Source organism: Falco punctatus (assembly GCF_963210335.1).
Source record: "Falco punctatus genome assembly, chromosome: 4".
Classification (NCBI taxonomy): domain Eukaryota; kingdom Metazoa; phylum Chordata; class Aves; order Falconiformes; family Falconidae; genus Falco; species Falco punctatus.
The window spans coordinates 52074339-52095005 of NC_137583.1; the positions used below are offsets into that span (position 1 = coordinate 52074339).

The 20667-nt window shown below is 50.7% G+C and overlaps 1 protein-coding gene across 2 annotated transcripts in view; it reads left to right on the plus strand.

Annotated features, from left to right (window-relative positions):
- Positions 1-17309, plus strand: part of CCDC12 (coiled-coil domain containing 12) — a 40137-nt gene extending 22828 nt beyond the window's left edge. The window contains exons 2-7 of one of the 2 annotated variants that reach the window (XM_080385803.1): positions 4673-4743; positions 13645-13724; positions 15470-15531; positions 15632-15666; positions 16065-16141; positions 16438-17309. In XM_080385803.1, coding sequence (XP_080241929.1) covers positions 4673-4743; positions 13645-13724; positions 15470-15531; positions 15632-15666; positions 16065-16141; positions 16438-16517 — 405 coding nt within the window. In that variant the 3' untranslated portion in view covers positions 16518-17309. The remainder of the gene's footprint in view (positions 1-4672; positions 4744-13644; positions 13725-15469; positions 15532-15631; positions 15667-16064; positions 16142-16437) is intronic. The other variant, XM_080385802.1, reaches the window with a different exon arrangement.
- Positions 17310-20667: the final 3358 nt, after the last annotated feature.

Consider the following 20667-nt stretch of genomic DNA (forward strand, 5'->3'; position numbering starts at 1 on the left):
TTGAACAGAAACACTTGAAGGGGACGATGAAGGGACAGATCTTAGACAAAAATTTGGAGCAAAGTGTAGAACCCCAAGACATTGCTGCTGTGTCAAAGTCCTGAGGGACCAGATAAATCCAGTATGGGCAGAGGAGGAAGAGGAGAGAGATGGGGCAGCAGTAAAACACAGAGCTATAAGATAAGCCGCTTGCTTTGAGAGGCTGTCTCTGTATCAATAAATGGTGACGGTAATGGGATCTGCCTTTTCCAGCCCTCTGTCCCGAGGAGGCACAGCATCCTCGCCTCAGGCTCTGTATCTTGCGTGTGGTTTCAGGTCCTGCACGTGCAGGAGTAGCTGGAGAGGGAAGCTGCCCCACGTTGCTGCAGCCGTTGCCTGCACTGCTGGCTGTGCGCAGGAGGAAGGGACGTTGGTTGCAAATCCCTGTTGCTCTGCGAGGGCGGTTAGTCATCTGGTTCTGCAGTAAGCTGAGTATCAAGGGGACATTATTTTTTCCCTTTTTATTATTTTACTTTTCCGTCTAGTTATTAATGGCTTTGAGTACCACTGTCTCTCAGCTATGCTCAGCAAGTTACTGTAAAAAAGGAGGCTTCATGTCTTAGGCTGGTTAATTTATAGCGCGGATGGATGCAGTGCAAGCTGCTCCGACAGCCTTTGCACTGAAGTCGATGAGTGCACGTACAGTCTTTCCGCAGATGATGCTGTGCCTGCGTGTGAGGATGTTTCAGCTCTGCCCCAGCTCTTTGTTCGTACCCCAGGGACTTCTGATAGGCATTCCCTTAAGAACTTGGCTGTGTTTGCTCAGACTAAGGTGTTAGTTTTGAATATAATTTCAGGGTATGCTCTGGGTGACTACCTGGAGAGTGCAGGGGGTGTAGGGAAAGCTTGCTAAAACTTTTCTATCGCTAGCCAAAGCTACGGGCAGTGCCAAGCAACAGGGTGTATCCCTGGTGCTGATGGAGGAGAAACGATCTCTGTCTGAGGGGAAATACAGATCAAGCTGCTGCAACCACTGAATCAGTCCTTGGCTTTCCATCTCCCGCTGCTGTTGTGCAGTCAGTCTTTAGGGCTGCAGACACTTTAATTGTCTCTTTCTGCTGGAGTAATTGAAAATTCAGCTTTCTTATACAGCAGGAAACCCCAGCATTTTGGGTGAAGAAGTGCAGAAGACAGAGGAGGGATCTTCTCCAAAGCCTGGCTGGCTGGGCACTGCCAGCTGCCCGCCCCGCTTGCTGCCTGCTCCAGCATAAACCCATTGAGAAGTGCTTTGAATCAGCTGCAATTTATATGTATATTTAGAAACCCGTGATGGCTCCCTCCACGCAGCATCTAGAGTAAGCTGCTGTCATCTTAAAACTTGGCCTTTTTTCAGCTCGCGTGAAGGCAGCACAGGAAGCCCTCGTGGTAAGCTGTGGGTAGGGAGTGCGTGCAGGGGGAAGGTGCAGTGTGGCTGGAAATGCAAGCAAAGAGCTCAGCAGTCAGAAGCAGAGCAGCGATCCTTCTTTGCTTCATCCATCAAATAATTGCTTTAGAAACCAGCCCCCCCCTTTTTTTTTTATAAAAATGGGTGACCAGCTGTCTCTTTGCAGAGCTGCTGGAAGTTTCTGGCTTCTTCACCATGCGTCGTCTCTGCACCATAGCTGGGGGTTTTTGTCACTCTGCTCATGAAACCGAAATCTTGTTTACAGACCGTTTTGCAAACAGGGAACCAGCATTAATTTCTCTTGCTGAGGGCTGGGAGGGGGGGAAGCCTGACTTCAGACATCCATTTCAGAACTTGTTTGGGTTCGATTTGCACGCTGATGTAGCTGGTGGATCCTGATTAGCAGCAGATAATGGCAGGGAGCGTAATTTAGAGGGCTTTCGTGTCAGTGATAAACAGGCTGGAAATGGTTACATGCAGTTATGCAGTCTCCTTGAACTGTGCTGCAATCCTTATTAGCCTCTGTTCCCTTCTGCTGAACTGCAAGAGGCACCATATCTCATTCTTCCCAGCTCAGGACATCCCCAGGGAGACTCTTGCACCTGTTCTCTTGTTGCCGAAGGGCAGCGCGCCTGCTCCACGCTGGCCGGGATGCTACGAGGAGAGCTGTAGCGGAGAAGAAATCCTGAGGTTGAAGGCACTACAGGACTTGTTGTACGCAGCTGCATTTGCTGGTGGTGTGCTCAATTTTTCTAGAAATATCACCAAGACTTCAGAAATTATTTGGGTGGTAATGGGGAATAAATTGAAATTGGGAATTTTGGGCAAGCTCTAGAAGAGCGGTAGGATTTCAATATTAAATTATTTCAGTGCACGGGGAAATGAAATATTTGCAGCGCTGCGAAGAGTGTAGGCTTGCACTGGGACAAACAGCCACGCCTTGATGCGAATATTTTTGCCAAATATCTCCTCAGGATTTCTGAACCTGCTTGTAACCCTCCTGGATAAAATTCTAGCAAGAATGAGGGGAATGCAGACTCTGTGCGCGTGTGCTAAAAGTATGAAAAGATGAAAGGAATGAGAAAGGACTTGAGTCCAAGAAGGTTCTTCCCACAACTTTAAATAATGTGGATTGAAGGGTGTCTAAATATTACCTAGCCCAAAGTTCACACCAGAAAGTGACAGCGGGCTGCGCGTGCTCTACCCAGCCAAGCTCAGGGTCTTCATTGAACAAGAAATAGCTGTGCAAGTATCACAAGGTTACTGTGGACTTATAAAAATACAATTGCAAACAGAGATTTAAAACTGAACTAAATATAGGATTTAGGGATGATTTTTATTATTTTCGTTTTCTTTCTAAAAAGACAGGACCATCTTTTCTTGCCCTTTGATCAGGAGCTGAACCTGAGCAACTCCAGTGACTGATGAGCCTGAACCAGAACTGAGCCATTTCCTGGCTTTCTTCCCTGTTTGCACGTAATCTAATTTTTAACCTAGGTCGCAGAACAGAGTTTTAAAGTTCGTATAGTCAAGATGCATGTGGTAAGTGAGCTGTTCGCTAGGAAGACCTTTCTGTCCTTTCAGAGGTTAAGAACAAGCTTAGCTGGTAAATAATTTTAATATCCTGACGTTGGCTGTTAGATGTCTGAACTCTCCAGCGAAGTTTTTAATACAGCACGTAACTAATCAGTGTAATTTCTGACCTGCAAGTGATATTGGTCATGTTCTGGTTATAATCAATTTTTCAAAGCAGTTTTCCAAAGCAAGATGGGAACCTCTTCCAGGTTGAAAAAAAGACTTTGAAGAGACTGACCTAAAGGGCTTCGTCTCTTTGAACTGCATGAAAAGGACCGGTAACCTTTGTGGTGCAATGAAAGGACTTTTCTTGAAAATCGTTTCCTGGTCTTTGAGCTGTTCCTGCTGAAAGGTAGATGAGTGTTGGACAGCGGGCCCCGTGTTTGTGGCAATGTGAGTTCTAGCCATATATTACAAATGCTGTGTATTTATTACCCCTTTACTTGGATAGCACTCCTCCTGGAACTGGCCAGGCTCAAGGAAATAAAGATTTCATCTGCTATCTGCTAGGGCTGCCATGTTTTGCTTTTTATTTGGAGGATGATGAGGGTGTTCAATCAGAAAAGCAACAGCTTTCAAGGAAGTCGTTCATTCGCTGTGCTTGCTATAACAATATATTCTGCAAAATATGCAGAATATGGGCAGATCTGTTTGCCGCAGAGCTACTTTGTTCAGTGGTTGAATTAAATTAGTTAATTGGTGTGAGAACCAAACAAAACCCTTTCCAGCTCGTTATTGTTAATGTTTGATATCTGTACCTGTTCGGGTAACAAATATAATTGTGGTAACTTGACTAATAAGCTATTAGTACCAGTGTCTGGATGATGCAAAATGAGCCTCTACAATACCGTAACACCCTGTTAAAGAGAAATTTGATTTCTATTACTGCATGGTGATTCTGGAGCTGAAGTTAGACTCTTTGTCGTGCTGATTGCCGTTTGATTCCTGCCATATTGTTTTGCAACCTTTTAAAGCATCCTTTATGATTACTTAGGAGAAATAAAAGGGACCTGTGCAAAGCCTGCTCTGATGTGTGCTCCCTGGACTTCTGCAGGTGATCTGCTGCGCTGTGAGCTAGCCCAGCGTGGGCTTGCCCACTTCCTAAACTTTTATCATCTCTTCTGTCTGCCTGTAGTTCCCTTCAACCAACACAGTAACATCCATCCTTTCTTCTGGATGCAGGAGCGTGGGATTTAGCTTCAGGTCCCTGCCACAGTGGCACAGTGAAGGTGTGCTTGGCTGCTGGTTGTCCTCTGTTTTGCTCAGTGCCCTGATCTTTTGCTCCGCTGTTCAATGCGATGTGGTAATTTGAACATGGGATGAGGTTTCTGAGCTCTGTTATTGATTGCAGCTTGCTGTTCGCTCTCTGAATTGATGCAGTTACCGGTAATAAGGGGGATATCAGCGCTGAGTGGCGTGATTGCCTCCGAGAGGAAAATTAAATTTTCCTTGCCTGGTCTTACATTTGTTTATCATGCTATCTGTACAAGCAGAATACTAAAGGGAGAAAAAGGAAAACAGGCTTAATTTAAAGGTGTTGTAATTTAAGAATAATTTCAAAGCGCGCCTTGCTGGTTGCCCAGTGCCCTCGGGGAGGGTTTCTGGGCTGCTGTTTGCTCCCTGTCATTTCCAGAGAGGTCGAGGCTTGACAGAAACAACTTCTCTTTCTTTCAGAATAAGGACAGCAGTGAACGTGAGAACAAGCAGCTCAGAGAAGATGATGAAGAAGAGACTGTCAAGCACAAGTAATTATTTATTTATTCCCACTTGTCTCTCTTGTACATATTGTTCAGGTGCCGCTCACGTGTTTGCTAATTAGGATCTTTCCTTGGCTTCTAACATGCAATTTATTCCTTTTTTTAGTGTGAATTTGATCTCATGGTGTAAGTGATCTGAGATGGGGGAATAAAGAAGAAAAGCCTGGGGCTGACTTGCAGTGTTCCTAGAGGTGGCGAGGGGAAGGTGGTGTCGTCAGAGGCGCTGGGAGCATTTAGGCTGCCTTGCTTTAGGCTCCCTTGAATTGCTGCATCTCTGTCCCCCGCACGTATGTCGTTTGAAGTGTGGATTTTCTTGGGTTTTTTTTTCCCATGAACGGAGGCCTGCAGGGTACACGTGGCTGTTTAACTGTGGCCTACCGCTGTTCTCTCTTGTCACCAGAAAATGTGAGCGCACAACTAACTGAGGCAGGGTGTCGCTCCTGGCAGGACCAGCTGACTGTGCAGCTGGTTTCCTGCCGCTAAAAACACCATCAGGTCTCTTTTGGAGACGACAGGGGATAAAATTTGATTTGAAGATGTGGGACGTGACCTTTTCTCGTTGCTTTTCTGCTAGAAACCTCCTCTGTGGGAGGTGTGCATCGGAGATGCTGCAGATGAGCACATGTGCTCTGTTCGAGAAAGTAGAGCAAAATCCTCACTGCTGCTTGGGAATAACTCCCAGCAGAAAATGCATCCCTTCTTGAGAACAGCCTGCCTGGGTTTGGGGCTGGGAGCACTTCTTGAGAACCACCACCAAGGCTGAACTTTGTTTGTAGGTGCCTTGGCTGGATTTTGTGCCGGAAGAGGCACGAGGTTTGGGCTGAAGCTGAAACACGAGCTAGAGATCTTGGAAATGATGATGAATAATGAATAAACACCTCTTGCTTTCCAGCCTTGCCACTCGATACGCTGTGTGGCTATGCGGTGGCCTGCTGATGAGGAGTGTCATGCCTGGGCTTTCTTTACCATGTGATGACCTGGCATCGTTGGGCTAGCAGTGGTGCAGTGCTGCTCCCAGACGGGAATTATGAATTGGTCCACTAAATCTCTAAAAAAACCCCATCTTTTTTCTACTCTGACTGACTTTCAGGCTGGGGATTGCTGCTTTTTAACCACTACTGAGCAGCCTGGATCATATCAGAGGTGATGTGGTTTCTTACCAGGTCTTCAGCATCACTGCTGTCAAGTTGCTAAATCACTTTTTCCATGAGTGCTTGTTTGTGAGCTCTCGTCTTGTGGTGGGTTCAGCAAAAAACCTTCCCCTGCCTGTGGGTGATGCCCTTGAAAATTCATCGAGGTTATATGCAAAGAGCAAAGGTGCTGAGTAGGAACCCCTGTCTCCAGCCAGCTTTGTGCTGGTGCATGAAACTCTCTGTAGATGTGGGCACAGGGCTTCTCTTGAAATCTGTGGGGGTGATGCCTTTGAGGTGGCAGGTTTTGGGGTGAAAAACTTGCTTTCCAGATGGATTTTCTCACAGGATTCTGTAGCTCTTTGCCTGTCTAACTACAGCATGTTTTGTCGGGATCCAGGCGTAACTTTGCAAGGCAAATGAGAGCAAGATCCAGTCTGCAGGAAATGTTTGAATCACAAATCTGGCTGAGATGATTCTTAGATCTTGTTTTACTTCTTGAATGTCCTTTTTCTGTTGCCGGAATTGGATGTGCATTTTTAACAGGATCTGGAGGACTGGTGAGCCACTAACTAAGATTTCGTCTTAGATTTTTATTTCCCAATAGTGTAGCTGAACTTTCTCAGCCCTTTGAAAAAGGGAACTGGTGGGCACTAATGCCCTGTTGGCTGGTGGCAAAAGGTAAGATGAGATAATCTGCTTGTGTTTAGTCTGAATTTCAGAAATGATGGGCCCTGGTAACTGAAACCTGCTTTCCCTGCAAACCACTCACACCTAAACAAGCACCTCAATAGCTGTGCTGCCTTCTCAAGCTGAAAACCACCAAGAGCATGATGTGGGCAGGGGAAATCTAGTGGTTAAATAAATAATCCTGTGGCCTATATGCAGGGTTTAGGTGTACTGACTGCCCTGAAAAGTGACCAGCAGCCCAGGGCTTTCGTTGCAGGCTGGTTCATCCTCCATCCCAGCAGCTGCACCTGCTGTGCCAGCCTGCACCCAAGACCGTCCTTCATACTCTAGGAGGGACAGAACTGCCAGGCACTGCCTTTACTAATATTTTCTTGCTGCCTCTGTGATGACACGCCTTTTGGCAGCTTTCTGTTTATTTTTCTGATAGACTCAAATCTCCCCGCCCCCTCTTTTTTCTTTCAAATTTTTTTTTGTTTCCTTGTTTTTATCTGTTACATTGCAAGCTACCACTGCATGAACAAGTGCTGACCAAGCCCTCCGTGAAACCCTGATACACTCGCAGCAATTTCAGCTCAGGCTATCTCTGATCTGAGCTCTCAGGGGAGTTTTTATTTGTAATTGTGAAGAGCTTGCGTTGCTGTTATTATTTAAGCAGTTCTGCTTAGCCCACTGACCAGGAAACACCTTCTACTGTGGCGCGGCCTGCAATCCGCCTTCGGCCTGCAATCCACCTTCGCAAGGAACAGGGTGTGGGTGGACTTTGGCCCTTCCACCCCATTCCTGCAGGGAAGAGCATTTGGTTTGGGGCTCAGGAATCTGCAGATCGAGTGCTGTGTAAAGCCGTGGCTGACTTGGGCTGGCATTGCTGCCTCTCAGGGAGCAGAGAGGAGTTGAAATGTAAAGCTGGGCTGCAGTTCTGCAAGCGGAGCTCCTCAGGGCTCTTGAAAGTATAAATAAAAATACAAGGTAGGGCTTGGATAGGGAGGGAAAAAAAAATCTTCAACTTAACTAGAAATTAAGCTTCAGTGAGCTGCTGTTAATCAGCTGCTGGTGTTTCGACACTTAGTCATCCTTTAAAATTACAGCTCCGTGCTGTGCCGCTTGCAGAGATGAATTTCTGGGAGGAGCTGGGGGAGGCAGGGGTTGGGAAACCGATCTCTCCCCTCACTGTGGGAAGAATGTCATGGGGCAGGTCAAACCCACTTTTTTTTTAATCTCTGCACAAAAAAGTACAGCAGCGTGTCTGTTCAGTGTTGGCTTTAGCTTGGCAGGACAGCCAGGGCAGTAGCAAGGATAACTGCTATGTGGATGTGCTTCTGTACATCCTGAAGCATGGAGGGCTTAATGAAGAGTTTAAAAAGAATATTAAAAGAATTAAAAAACTGTAATGAAATATGAGAGGCAGCAGTGTTTGCATGTAGGCTGAGCTTGGTACACATGGTGTATTTATTTGATCGACATCTGTGGGGACAGCTGAACCTGTTACCACTGGTGGCTTGTCCTGATGGACGCTGGGCCAGCAGTCAGACTCCATCACCAGCTCGCCTCTCCCGGCACAGAGCGTGTCCCCTCCTCCATTGGGAAGTGCTTGGCCCATGGCGGGAGGAATTGGGCATGGGCAAGGCTGTGCAGTGGCGCACCTTTTGCTTGGTGCTGGAGAAGGGAGAACAGGAGTTTTGATGGCTGAATCCACCTGGCTGATAGCCAGTGGGGTACTGGCTGGGGAGATTTAGGAGCTGGCAGGATCTGGGCTCCATCTTGAAGATGCTTGTCTCCATTCTGGTGCTCTGCCTTCTCCCCTCCAGAGCTGTGAGGATGTTGTGGACCTTCCCTCTGGTTAGAGCTGTGCCTGTCTCTGGAGGAGGTACCTGGGATCTATTTTCGTAGGGAGAGCTCCATGGAGCTTCAGCTGGTCCGAAGCCTGGCTGCACCCTCCTAACAGAGGCTGTTGGATGTGTTAAGCAGGTGCCTGGTGATCCTGGCTTTGCCTTGGACAGGCTGGTGTCCCTCTGCCTGATCCCAGCAGCAGGGTGCAAGGCTGAGCAGCCAAAGGTGAAACCCTGGTCCCTCCTACCCAACCCTTGGCTAGGAGTTCCCAGCATCTTCCCAGCCATCCACTCTTTTGGTAATTGTTGCTGGGAATGCATCCATGCTGTAACCAAACCACAGCACCTTGGGTGTTGATTTTTGGGTGCTTAGACCTCCATCTGACCTGCCTGTGGGAGAGCTCTTGGTGTGGTGTGGGGGCAAGGCTGTACGTAACCCCGAGCTTACCCAGAGCATCATTTTGTTCACAGACCTGCTGGCTCTGAGCTGAGACAGCGAATCTGCATGTGGTTATCGAATTGCAGAGCTTCAGCAAAGCCATGCTTGGCACTGTTTTGAGGCTGGCTAGGGAGATGTTGAGGTCCTGTGGATGTCCATGTGCTACCAATGTACCTTCAGGGCTTCTTTTTTGGCTTGAGCCTCAAGGATGGCAGATTGTTTTGGCCCCATCACCAGCTGAAGAAGCCGGAGAAACCCTGTAAGAGCAGAGTATGATCTTGTGCCAGCGTGCAGAGCGTGGCTGCGCAATGCAGGCAGAGTCAGGGTTGCACATCGGCCAGCTCCTGGTGCTGTGTCACCAGCCTGGGTCCCACGCCACAGAGCGAGTGTGGGTTTTGTCCCGGTTGTGTTTACTGATGCCGAAGTTGCTCCTGTCTGCCTGGAAAGTGCTCAGCTGCCCGGTGAAGTAGTGTGGGAGGCCAGACAACCTCGTGGTACCTGCCTGCATTTGAAGAGCTTCTCTTGCAGCCCTCCTCCTGCAACACCCGGGGGTACGTGTCTCCCCACCCGTGCCTCCCCCGAGAAGCATGTCCTGAGAAACCAGCTGCCTCGGCAGGTTTTGGGGGATCGTAGTGTTAATAGAGGCGTTTGGTTTTTTGGCATTCCTTGAGTGTCTTTCGCAGGCGCTTAGGCAGGAGGATGTGCTCTGACACGCTCAGCTATTTGAGCAGGAGCAGCCCTCTCCCAGCGAAAAGAGTTTGCTCCTCTTTTCCTTGGAGGGTGGGTGCTGATGGGTCTCTGCCTCTGCTTGTTGCTTGCTCCTTTTCTGCCTTGGATGAGGAATCCAGGAATGAAGGCAACAGCTTTGTCCTCTTGACCAAACAACAGCTCTGGACCTCTGTGTTCGGGATGTCCCTGTCCTCCTGCAAGAGAGCGTGCGAGGAGAGCCTTGACTAACGCGGTGTGCGTGCGGGATGTGGAAGTTATGTTAGTTTCTGAGTCAGAGCAGACACAGGTTGTCTCTGTGTGTATCCTCGTTGCTGAAAAGTTCAGTGTGGGCAGTGAGGCAGCCTGGAGATACACAGACCTTGCTTTTGAGCCAGCCCAGCTGTAGGGAAGCCTCCAGGAAGGCTGCAGCAGGAGGTGGTGCCCTCAGATGTCAAAGCTGCCTGCAAGGGGATGAGCTGGTCAGGAAAGTGAAGTGCACAGAAAAAAGGAGGTTGTGAAATTCAGTCTGTGTTAGGATTGATGGCTGCAATTCCCTTGGTCAGGCTGATACAGACTGGGAAACACTGCACAAGGTGCTCAAGGGTCTTCTGGGCTGGGCACATCCATCACTTAGGAGGTGCTGATAAAACCTACAAGCTTGATCCCATCTTGAAGCCAAGTGGTTCAAACCCTGCTCTTGTCTGGGTGCTCAGTCCTTTCCAATGAGCACTCACGTTAGTGCTGGTGCATCCCCGTAACATGCCCTCTGCCCCCGAGACCTGCACTCCCTAACCTGACTTCTACATCTGATTCTGCTGCAGAGCCTGTCGTTAGCTCTGGGTTTATTTTTTTTTTCTTTTTTTGTTTTCGTGGTGACTTGGATAATTTGTCACTTGTGCACTGGGCTGTCTTTCTGGAATGCAGCACTTAGAGGAACCGCTTGCATCTGAACTTTATTTAACCCGTTTCTGTGGAAGACCAGCAACTTCTTCTAAATTTAGATACAATTTTTTCACCTGTGCCTGCTTTTAAGTTACTTGAGGTAGCACTGCCCTGTTCCTCATCCCTCTGCCTTCACAGATGTACTCATGCATAGAAGGAGGAGGAGACAAGTCTTTGGCTCCTGGTGAGGCTGGCATTGCTGGGGCTGGTGCATGCTGAAATCCCCAAGCCCCCCGAGGATGTGGCTGCAGGGAACACTGAGCACGGAGGCAGGTGTGAGAGCTGCTCTCACCTTGCACAGTTAATTAAAGGGATCAATTTTTGTTTGTTTTCTCCTGGTGCTTTCGATTGTGCATGGGTTTAATAAGGATCTGAAAGCACTGGCACCGGGCGCAGCCCCACAGCCTTTCTCTTCACCCCAGCACACTGGCTGCTTCCCCTTCTGCCAGACCCGCGCCGCTGCTTGTCCCATCTGTGGCAGAACCTGCCAAGTTGTGCCTTGTGGTTTTATTTTTTTAATCTTGTGGAGAAACCTCCAGCAAGCAGTGCTGGGCTGCAAGGCTTTTCTTTGCAAGCTGAGATGGGCTTTCTGGGTGGGAAGAATGTCAGGGAGCAGGTTTAAACTCCAGTTCCTCTTCCTTGTGTGTTCCCCAAGTGGTGCTGAAGTCCTGCAGCAATTTACTGAAGGGCTGGACACCGTTGTAGCAGGAACCAGACCTCTGGGGTGTGTTCCCTTTGAAATGTGGGATCTGGGAGCTTCTGCTGCAAAAAGATGATCTCTCGGCTCTGTGCTGGTTTGGCTGTGGCTGAGCAGCTGTGCTTCTGTTGCATGTGCAAAAGTATGATTTTAAAATATTGTTTGTCGAGTTGAAATGTTAACATCTTGCTGGACCAAAAGAAACAGCTTGCTTAGCTCATAGCTCTCTTGTTTTAGGTGATCTGACCCTAGGGAGTCTGTGTTTGGTTCCCTTTCAGCTGCAAGTAAATCGTAAATGTGAGCTAAGGAGACCAGAAAGCCTGGGAGATATTGAAAGTTTGCATTCTGCAGGGTCTGCCACTTTGTCAGATAAATTCTCTCCAGCAAGCGTGACCCAGCCTGTGGCCAGATGTTAGACATCACAGCCTGATGTCCTGTTACCTCCTGAATGAATTAGCTGCTCCTCATCCTCCCCTGGCCTCCCAGGTTAGCAAGAAAATCCTGCTAAGTGGAGATGTCCATAAAACCATGGAATAACGGTGATTTCTGTGTACCTTAAGATGGTATCTCCATTGCAAAAAAAAAAAAAAAAAAAAGTTGATCTTCCAAGTTCGGCCTTCCTGAAAAGATCTGCCTTTCTGGCTGGGGATTGATGGTGATCAGTACAGGTTAATTTAATAAATCCCTTCTCTCAGGGCATGCGTGTGTAAAAATACACATAAAACCGCTCACAGCAGCTTGTCTTTTTGGGGTGAAGGTGCTCTTATCTTGGGGAGGTATTGCAGCTATATGCTAATCTCTCCAGTATTTCTGTGAAGCATCCTTTCTCCCAGCGCTGGGGAAAGTTGTTCCTGTTTCATGGTGTTGCACTGATGTAAAGGCTGGGGGACCTGGGCTTGATTACATGAGAAACGTTTGCGAGTCTACTAGTCTGCCTGGGCCCTGGTTTCCCGTCTGCTGGTAGCATTTATCTCTGTTGATCTTGCTAAGCTCCAACCAAGTGTTCCCACCACCTCCATGGCACCAGCCGTGGTGTGGGTCGGACTCTTTGCAAGAGGATTCAGCTGCCAGAGAGGGGATGGGATGGTGTGGGAAGGGTAGGACCTTCCTGCTGTGCTCCAGGGACCTCCAGGGTTGGTTTTTTTGTGCTTTCCAGATAAATGTGGCCATCTGACTGCTGACCTTTCTCTTCTCACCTCTCTTTGGACTGTAGCTTCTACACCCTTTATTTTGCCTCTCTTTGCTTTGACTGTAAGCCCTTGGATTGGGTTGTATCTCACTTAGTTCTCCATCAGTAAAGTCTGGCAGGGAATTGGCCCCCGGTATCAGCTGTCTGCTGGGAGGAAAACTGGTAATATCGAACTGCTGATTTTCCTGCCTGATACAAGTGTCCTCCCCTGCATTCATGTCAGGGCTCTCTGTGTCCTCCTTTGCTGTCCTTACCGCTGCCGAGGGCTTTGCTGACAGCTGGGGCAGCAGCATTGCTGGGCAGCAAAGTGCCTCAGTTTCTATTTAAACTAATTAAACCCATCGACAGTGTTAAATGAGTTTAATCTACTTAATTTGCCCTGTGGGCTAGTGTACTGTTATATAGATCCAGCAGCCTGCAGAGCGCATTGTAGGCGTGCGTAAGCAGCTGGAGGTGGGATGGGGTCCTGCCAGCTTGATTTTCAGGGCTCTGGTTTTGGAAATGCCTCTGCTTGAAGTGGGCAGGGTTTGCCCTCAGTGAGCAGTCAGCTTGGGGGTGCACGTGACTGAGGTTGTCTAATGGCCCTAAGTTTGAGGCCCAAATTGTTTGGGAGAGGTGTAAAAAGAACAGCCTTGAAGAAGGAGAGAATTAGCATCCAAATATCAGGGAGGTGTGTGCACGGGGGAGAGGGCTGTCTGCTGACTCTTGAGCTCTCCTGGAGGGAGGTGGAAGGATGGGTGGACTTCTGGATGTCGTTGGGATATCATCGTCCCTGTCACTGCCAGCTGCATCGCCTGCTTGCTCAGGAACCTGAATTTGCTCCCCTTATTTGCACTGCTTGGCTGACCTGCACCCCTGTTTGTAGCACTTCCAGAAGCATTTCTAGTAACTGGGTAACCACCTTGTACCCTAAATAGTCCCTGTCCTTTCCATGGGATCGTTTTTTTCCCTGGTTGTGGATCTTCTCTGGTGTTTCCGACCTGAGTCTATCCCTGGGTTGAGACCTATAAGGGAGCTGGGCTGAAGGTCAGAGATTTGCAGGACAGCTTGGTCCATTACCAGCTGCCTCTGCTTGCCTTGCCCAGGCATTGCCTTTATCTGCCGAGCTCCCGGCTGACCCTGCCTTTGCTGCCTTGTGTGGGTTGCTGCTGGCCCCTGGCCGCTGCCAGCGGCTGCTGACGCAGACTTGCCCCTTGCTAGTGAGAGCACATGGTCCAGGGCAGGACGGACGTCTCTCACTGCTCTGTGTTCTTCCCTTTCTTCCCCAGGGAGCTCAAACTGCGAAACTATGAGCCTGAAGATGAGGAGCTGAAGAAGAGGAAGGTGCCCCAGGCCAAGCCAGCCTCAGGTGCGTGCAAGCAGGAGTGTGGGAGGTGAAACGAGGGAGCATGAGAGCAGAAGCATTGCCAATGGTGGTGCTGGTGCCTGTGGTGAGGCCCCTGCTGCTTTGCTCTGTTCTGGAGGCTTGCAGACAAGGAGATCATGCCGAGCCCTTTGCAGGGATTCACTGGCTGCTGTAATGAGCCTCACTCTAACAGGACATCCTATCCCCTTCTGCTGGCGAGCTTCCCTCCCGAGTGATGTTCCCAGAGAGAATAAGGCAGCACTTGTGGTTGTGAAGACAAATAAAATGGTGCGGGACATTGCATCCAGCCAGCGTGCTGCGAAGTGGGTGGGTTATACCTTTCCTTTCTGAAAATCTGGTGGCTTGGAGACTTTTGTGGCCCTGCTTGCTCCAGCCCAAGGTGGAAATCCACTGGGATGCCTTCTGGTAGCAGCTTGCTGGTGTGAGGTGTTTAGGACCTAGGAGATGAGTGTCTGCAGCCCTGGAGGGTGCTGGCCTGTCTGAGCAGCTGTGGTGGGAGCTCCCGCTGCTGCTGGGTGATGCTTGTGGCCCCCGTTGCTTCATCATCCTCTCGCCTGCGGGGATTGCACGCCCTGTGTTGCACAAGTGGGGTGTGTGTCTGAGCACACGGAGTCCAGCCCCAAACCAGAGGGCTGATGCTCAGAGGATCCAAGCTCTTGCTGGAGGATTCAGATTGTTTTTTGTTTGAATTACCTTTAAACAAATATTAGTCATGAGTCCAGGGCGTTCAGTCTGCTATTTCCTAGCACTGAACCTCCGTGCATCTCTTGAGAGGGAGACAAAGGGTAGAAGTTCCCTTGATCTTGAAATATTGAGTCCTCCTGGAATAGGTCTCTCTAAAAATGCCCTGAATAAAAGGACTGCCTTTGGGAGCACGGCAGAGATCTGGTAGGTAGGAATGCTGACATTGCGCCTTCTTTATCCTTTTGTAAAAGTTTAAAACTTCCCCTGACTCTTGCCTGGCGTGTGGTTTGGAATTGGGAACAGCAATTTTGACTGTTTTCAGTAAAACTCAAGCCCTTCTTTGGGGCTGCAGTGCCCATCAGCTGGGGTTCCCATGTCTGGAGTAACCAACTTGTCTGTCCTCGGGCATTTTGTGCCAGGACTGGGGAAGGAGGGGATCAGAGGAGCTGGGACTTGGTGTGGATTCATGTTAATGCGCACAATTGTTTGCTGGAGCAGGATTCACCCCTCAGGGATGTGCTCCTGGGTGTTTGCACTCCCTCCTTGCACAGATGCCCAGGTTGAAGGATGGAGGGCTGTTTTCCACACTCGCTTTGCCGTTATCCCCAGTATCTGCAGACTTTTACGTAAAGTCTGAGCTGGAGCTTGATTCCTCCGAGGTGTCTCAGGTGGTGGCCTTGTAAATGAGTCACAGTGAGTCAAATTCCCGTTTAAACACCTGCGGAGCAGCTGATACCCTGAAAAGAAGACTGGAACCCAGCAGACTTCTTGCTGCTGTTTGTGGCGTTTAAAGGATGTTGGGTTTGCATCGTTTTCAGATGATTTTTAGGGTTTGAGTGGTGAAACTGAAAGGGTTTGAGTGGTGGTGGGACTTGTGTACCTGCTTGTATGTACTGTGCTCTTAAGGCAAAGACGTTCAAATGTGCTTTTATAAAAGCTTTTGTGAACCGAGCCCAGAGCTCTGGTGGGTTTCCCTGTGCCTTGTCCCCTGGGTGTCCTGCCGCTGCGCCCTGCGCTGATGCTAATCCTATTCCTCCATCTAGTGGAAGACAAGGTGAAGGACCAGCTGGAGGCTGCCAAGCCGGAGCCCATCATCGACGAGGTGGTAGGTATATTCAGAGCCACGCTGTGCCGGCTGCATCTGTTGGCGCCCAGGCTGGAACCTTGCCTGCAGCTCTCACTGGGTGTCTCCTCTTCCTCCCTAGGATCTGGCAAACCTGGCCCCAAGGAAGCCAGACTGGTGAGTGCCTGCAGCAAGCTCCTGGGAAAGGGGTGGTGGCATCAGTGGTGGGTTACCATCATCTCGAGGTTGTCCAGGTTGAGTTAAAAATGCTAGAAATGGGAAACCCAGCCCTGCTGTTAAGGAAGCCAAGGGTCTGTCTTCTCTTTTCCTGCTTACGCTGAGCCCACTGATCCTTTTGGGGTGCTTGTCACTGTGGTGGCCTCAGTGATGAGGGATGGTCTGGGGATTAGGTTGGTTTGCCCATAAGCTGCCCTGGTAACAGACACAGACAGTGCTCTGTGGTGCTCACAGGAGAGAGAAGGACTTTCCCTTCCACTGGGAAAGGCGTAACGTGGCCCCTGTGTTCCCACCTGCCTGGGGTGAGGATTTGTTCTGACACTGTTGCTCTCCTCCAGGGATTTGAAACGAGATGTAGCCAAGAAACTGGAGAAGCTGGAGAAGAGGACGCAGAGAGCCATCGCTGAATTGATACGTGAGTTCTGGTGCCGCAGGGATGGCTTATGGGGCCACCAGTTGTTCCAGAGGGATTACACATCCTGGCTGGGAGCTCCATGCCTTGCTGTTGGGCCAGGGAGGGACTGGCAGACCCCAGAAGGATCTGTGAACCTGTCGGTCCCAAGTAGCTTCCCTGAAGCCACACGCACGCTTGGCTTGTGCAGTGGGGAATGATGATCTGGGGGCTTGGGGGCTGCAGTTCAGGTTCTCCGCTGGGTAGGCTCCCCAGTACTGCTGGTTTACCATTAAGCCACTGCTGCGTCTTGCTTGCAGGAGAGCGGTTGAAAGGGCAGGAGGAGGATCTGGCGTCCGCTGTCGGGTCAGCAAAGCAGGAGGGAAGCGACTCGGACTGAGGAGGTCCATCTGGCAGCCTCGGGCGCGGGCTCTGCAGATCTGCCTCTGCCAGCAGCGCCGATCCCATTGCTCTGGGGTCGAGGCACCTTGTTGGGATGTGCTGCTCACCAGTGTTTTGCCAGAAGCCCACAAATACTACCATGCCTGAAGGAGAGGGGCACATCCAAGGAGCCTGGCTGTCCTTTCTTGGACTATGACTGGCCGTTGAGGAACACTTCGCAGACAGCTTTTTGGGACCACGGGGCACGATGGAAACAGGACAGACGCCCATGTTAGCTTCAACCTAGGCTGCCAGGACTCAGAGCAAGGAAGATGTGCGCAAAAGGGCTGGTGCCAGAGAAGGTAAATTCAGGCTCACTCTCCTCTTGCAAGAAGATGCCCACGGAGCCAACAGCATCCCTTAGGGAATCATAGCCATTCAACAGGCCACCGATGCTCCTGTTCTGGCACGGAGATGCCTTTGTGAAGCTGCTTCTTTCTGCAGAACAGCTGGTGTAACTGCTGTGTGGGGAGCAATGAGGTCTCTCGCTCCGGAGAGCTGGCTGTGAGTATTTGTGAGCACCCATGGTCAGATCCAGCACATGCAGAATAACTGCGGCAAGGGGCTGTGTGGCTCAGGACCTGTCCGAGCTGCTCCACTTCCAGCAGAGGTTAAAGTGGGGTTTGTTTTGTTCCCTGAAGTTTCCCAACCCTCCAGGCTGTGCAGCGTGTAACACTCATCTATATGTTTTATAATCAACGAAGTTTGTTGTTAACAAATCTTTTCATAATAAAAGAGTCCTGCAGCAGAAGAGTTGTCACTTGTTCTGCAGAGGACTGGGAGGAGGCAGCTCACTTCATCTCTCTCATGTCTGTGAGGACTTCAGACCAGTTTGCTGGTCCCTGTCCCCTTCACTTCCCCGGGACGGGGAGCAGCGGGTGTTTCAGTGCACGTAAGTTTGAGGTGGCCAAGCTGTAGCTACAGCAGGTCCAGCACAACTCCTGGGCGGGAGCTGTGCCATGGATGGGGCAACCTGGGGTGATGCCTGCGCCGTGCTGCTGCAAGGAGTGAGCAGGTGGGATGCTGTAGAGCTGACCTTGCGTCTTCCCTGGAAGGCTTTGCTGTGGCTCCTGGAGATCTTGCAGGATGGGTGCCTTAGCCAGGCCTCCTCATGTGGGCTCCTGAATCCTCTGTGTTTGATTCAGAAGTGGTTTTGTCCTGAGGTAAAACATATGGTGTATACAGCTTTGACAACGATATTTATGGAAGAGTTTGCCTGTGATAAAAAGAGCTATTCCTGTTAATGCACACATCCTGCTGCTTTTAAAAGCTTGTTGAAAAGAGCTGCTGGGGTGAGGAGAGCCAGCAGCCTGCCTTCGAGGCAGGTGGCATTTCTGCCCTCATGCCTGCTGGAGCCTTGGTGGCTGGAGCTGCCATCTCAGATTGTCACCAGTTAGACCGGGTCCCCATGCAGGACAAGATCAGTCCCAGCCATCCTAAATACAGACTAATCAACGGTTGTCCCTGTGGCAGGATCTGCTGCTACTGGTTGCATGTGGTGAGGACATCTGACGGGCTTTCCACCTGCAAGAGCCCCTTTCCTGCTTCCAGATGATGGACTAAGGGCAAACATCTGGTGAAACGCCCTCTCATTCCTCCAGCTTTCATGCGCAAATGGCTGCTTAAAGCCCTCCATCCCCAGCTGCCCCCCCTCTCCCTTGGCTTGCCTGTTCCTGGTGTTTGCAGCCATCCCGGTTCCATGCTCCACTTGGGCTGGTGCTTGTCAGCCTCGGAGGGGCCACCAAGGAGACAGACATCCCATGGAGCGAGGGGAGGCCCAAACCCGCTGGGGCCAGTCAGTATCCAGCACCAGGCTCCAGTGCTGGTGTGTGGTTGTGGACTCCCTCTGGGATTTCTAGTGGAAAAGCCCCTGGAGTGAAAGCCTGGCTATCTCCCTGGGGGTCGTTTTGGGACTGGTTTTATTGTTCTGCCCTGTGCAGGAGGCAGCTTAGTGCCCCTCACCCTTGATCCTAGGTCAGGCTGTTTCTGGGCCAGGAAACCAAGATCAGGCACCAGTGTGAAGGTGCCACCAGTGCCACCCAGCACCCTGTGCCACAGGGACAGCTGAGTGCTCTTGGCCATTGGGTAACGCTGCCCCGAGGGTCCATCGTGGAAAATGTGGGTGAATCTGCTGTAGGGGGACATCCCTGGCACCAGGCAGAGCATGTGGTGATGCCTCAAGGATGCTTAAAAATGAAAAGGACCCCCTGGCTCGTGACAGTGACCAAAGCAGAGCTGCCAGTGATCGAGGTGAGTGTTCAGAGGTGGCTCCACCATGCAGGTGTATTTGTGATGAGTTATTAATGACCTCAGCTGTTGCATACCTTCGTGCGCATTTCTTCATTGGAAAAGAAACTGTGGAGCCCTCCTGACGCCATGGCCTTGTCTCCGTGAAACGCCCTGTAGATGTCAGCAAACCTCCGTGCACGGATCCCAGCAGCTGGACCCTGCACAGCGCCCGGCTCTGCATCCCAGCAGCTGCTCTGGCCGGGATGTGCAGGATGCTGTGCACTCCTTGGGATGCCCTTCCCTGCCGTGGCCTCTGCTTTGCAACACGTGGGGGTGGGAAGCATGAGTTTCCCCTTGTTGACTTTAAAGGCACATAAATTCCCTTTAAACTGTCTCTGGTTGCAAGCACAGCTCTTCCCAGAGCAATCCCGTGCTCCATCTGGCTGCAGAGTCATGGATCCCTGCAGAATCCCAGAATGGTTTGGGTTGGAAGGGCCCTTAAAGACCCCCCCAGTCCCACCCCTGCCACGCGCAGGGCCCCCTTCCCCCAGCCCCGCTGGCTCCCAGCCCCGTCCAGCCTGGCCTTGGGCACTGCCAGGGCTGGGGCACCCACAGCTGCTCTGGGCAGCCCGTGCCGGCGCCTCGCCGCCCTCACAGGGAAGGATTTCTCCCTCAGCTCTGATCTCCATCTGCCCTCTTCTAGTTTAAAGTCATTCCATCTCGTAAAGCACCCTTCTTGCCAGCCCCCGGGCAGAGCTGTCTGCCCTGCACTGGCTGGCAGCTTTTGAGCCGGTTTGCAGTAGTGTTCCCACCCCCACCCCCCACCCCCCCCTAAAAAAAAACTTAAAGAAAACCTGCTTGTCTCATGCAAGGAAAAGTGCTCAAAAGTGTAATTTTCACTCCTTCAGCTCCGTGAAAATGTCATTTGGAAATGAAAAATCAAAACGTTTTCTTTGAGGACAAGCCAAAATGAAACGTCCTGACTTTCCCCTTTTAATTCTGCTTTATTCCAGCATGAAATTAAACTGGGATCAGCCCCAGACTCCTGGGCTTGGGGGTGCAGCTGGGAAGGGGGAGAGGTCCGTTCCCAGCCAGGTGATGGGGTCTGCAGACCACAAACCAGTGCGTGGGAGCTGGGACCAGCTGCTGGACCCTTCCATCCTTGTGATTTTTGGGAGCATCCCTGCAGCTGTGCTGCACTTGGAGGCACTGACCAGCCGCTGTCTCTTCTGCCTGGAAAATACCTGCCCTGAGGCTGTATTTCCTGCTGAGGAGACAGATTTTTCTCCCTTTTTCTGATATATATATATACATATATATATATATAATTTGCTGTAAACTTTCCATTTCCCAGCTCCGCAGGACACCCTGCTGCGTTGGTCCCCATGGGGAGCGTGCCTGTAAATAGTGACCTGTCTCCAAAACGGTGTGGACATCCCCTTCCCTGCGGGCAGTGGCTGTGTCACCTGGAGCAGAGCCGTCCTTGCAGGGCACCATGGGCTGGGCTTGTACCTAGCAAGATCAGGCTCATTTCCCCCTGCTGTGGGGCCTCGCAGCACAACATCGCTTGTCCTGGCACAGGGCAGGGACCCCATCATGAGATGTGGGTCCCAGCATAGGGCAGGGATCCTGGCGTAGGATCAGCGTCCTGGAATGGGACTGGAGACCCTGCATAGGACAGGGATCCCAGCATGGGACTGGGGTCCATCCGTGGTACAGGGATTCCAGCATGATACAAGGATTGTGGCATGGGACAGGCATCCCGGCATGGGACAGGCATCCTGACGTGGTACAAGGATTCTGGCATGGGACAGGGATCCCGGCATGGTACAAGGATTTGGATGCAGGACAGGGATCCTGGCAGAGTACAAAGATCCTGC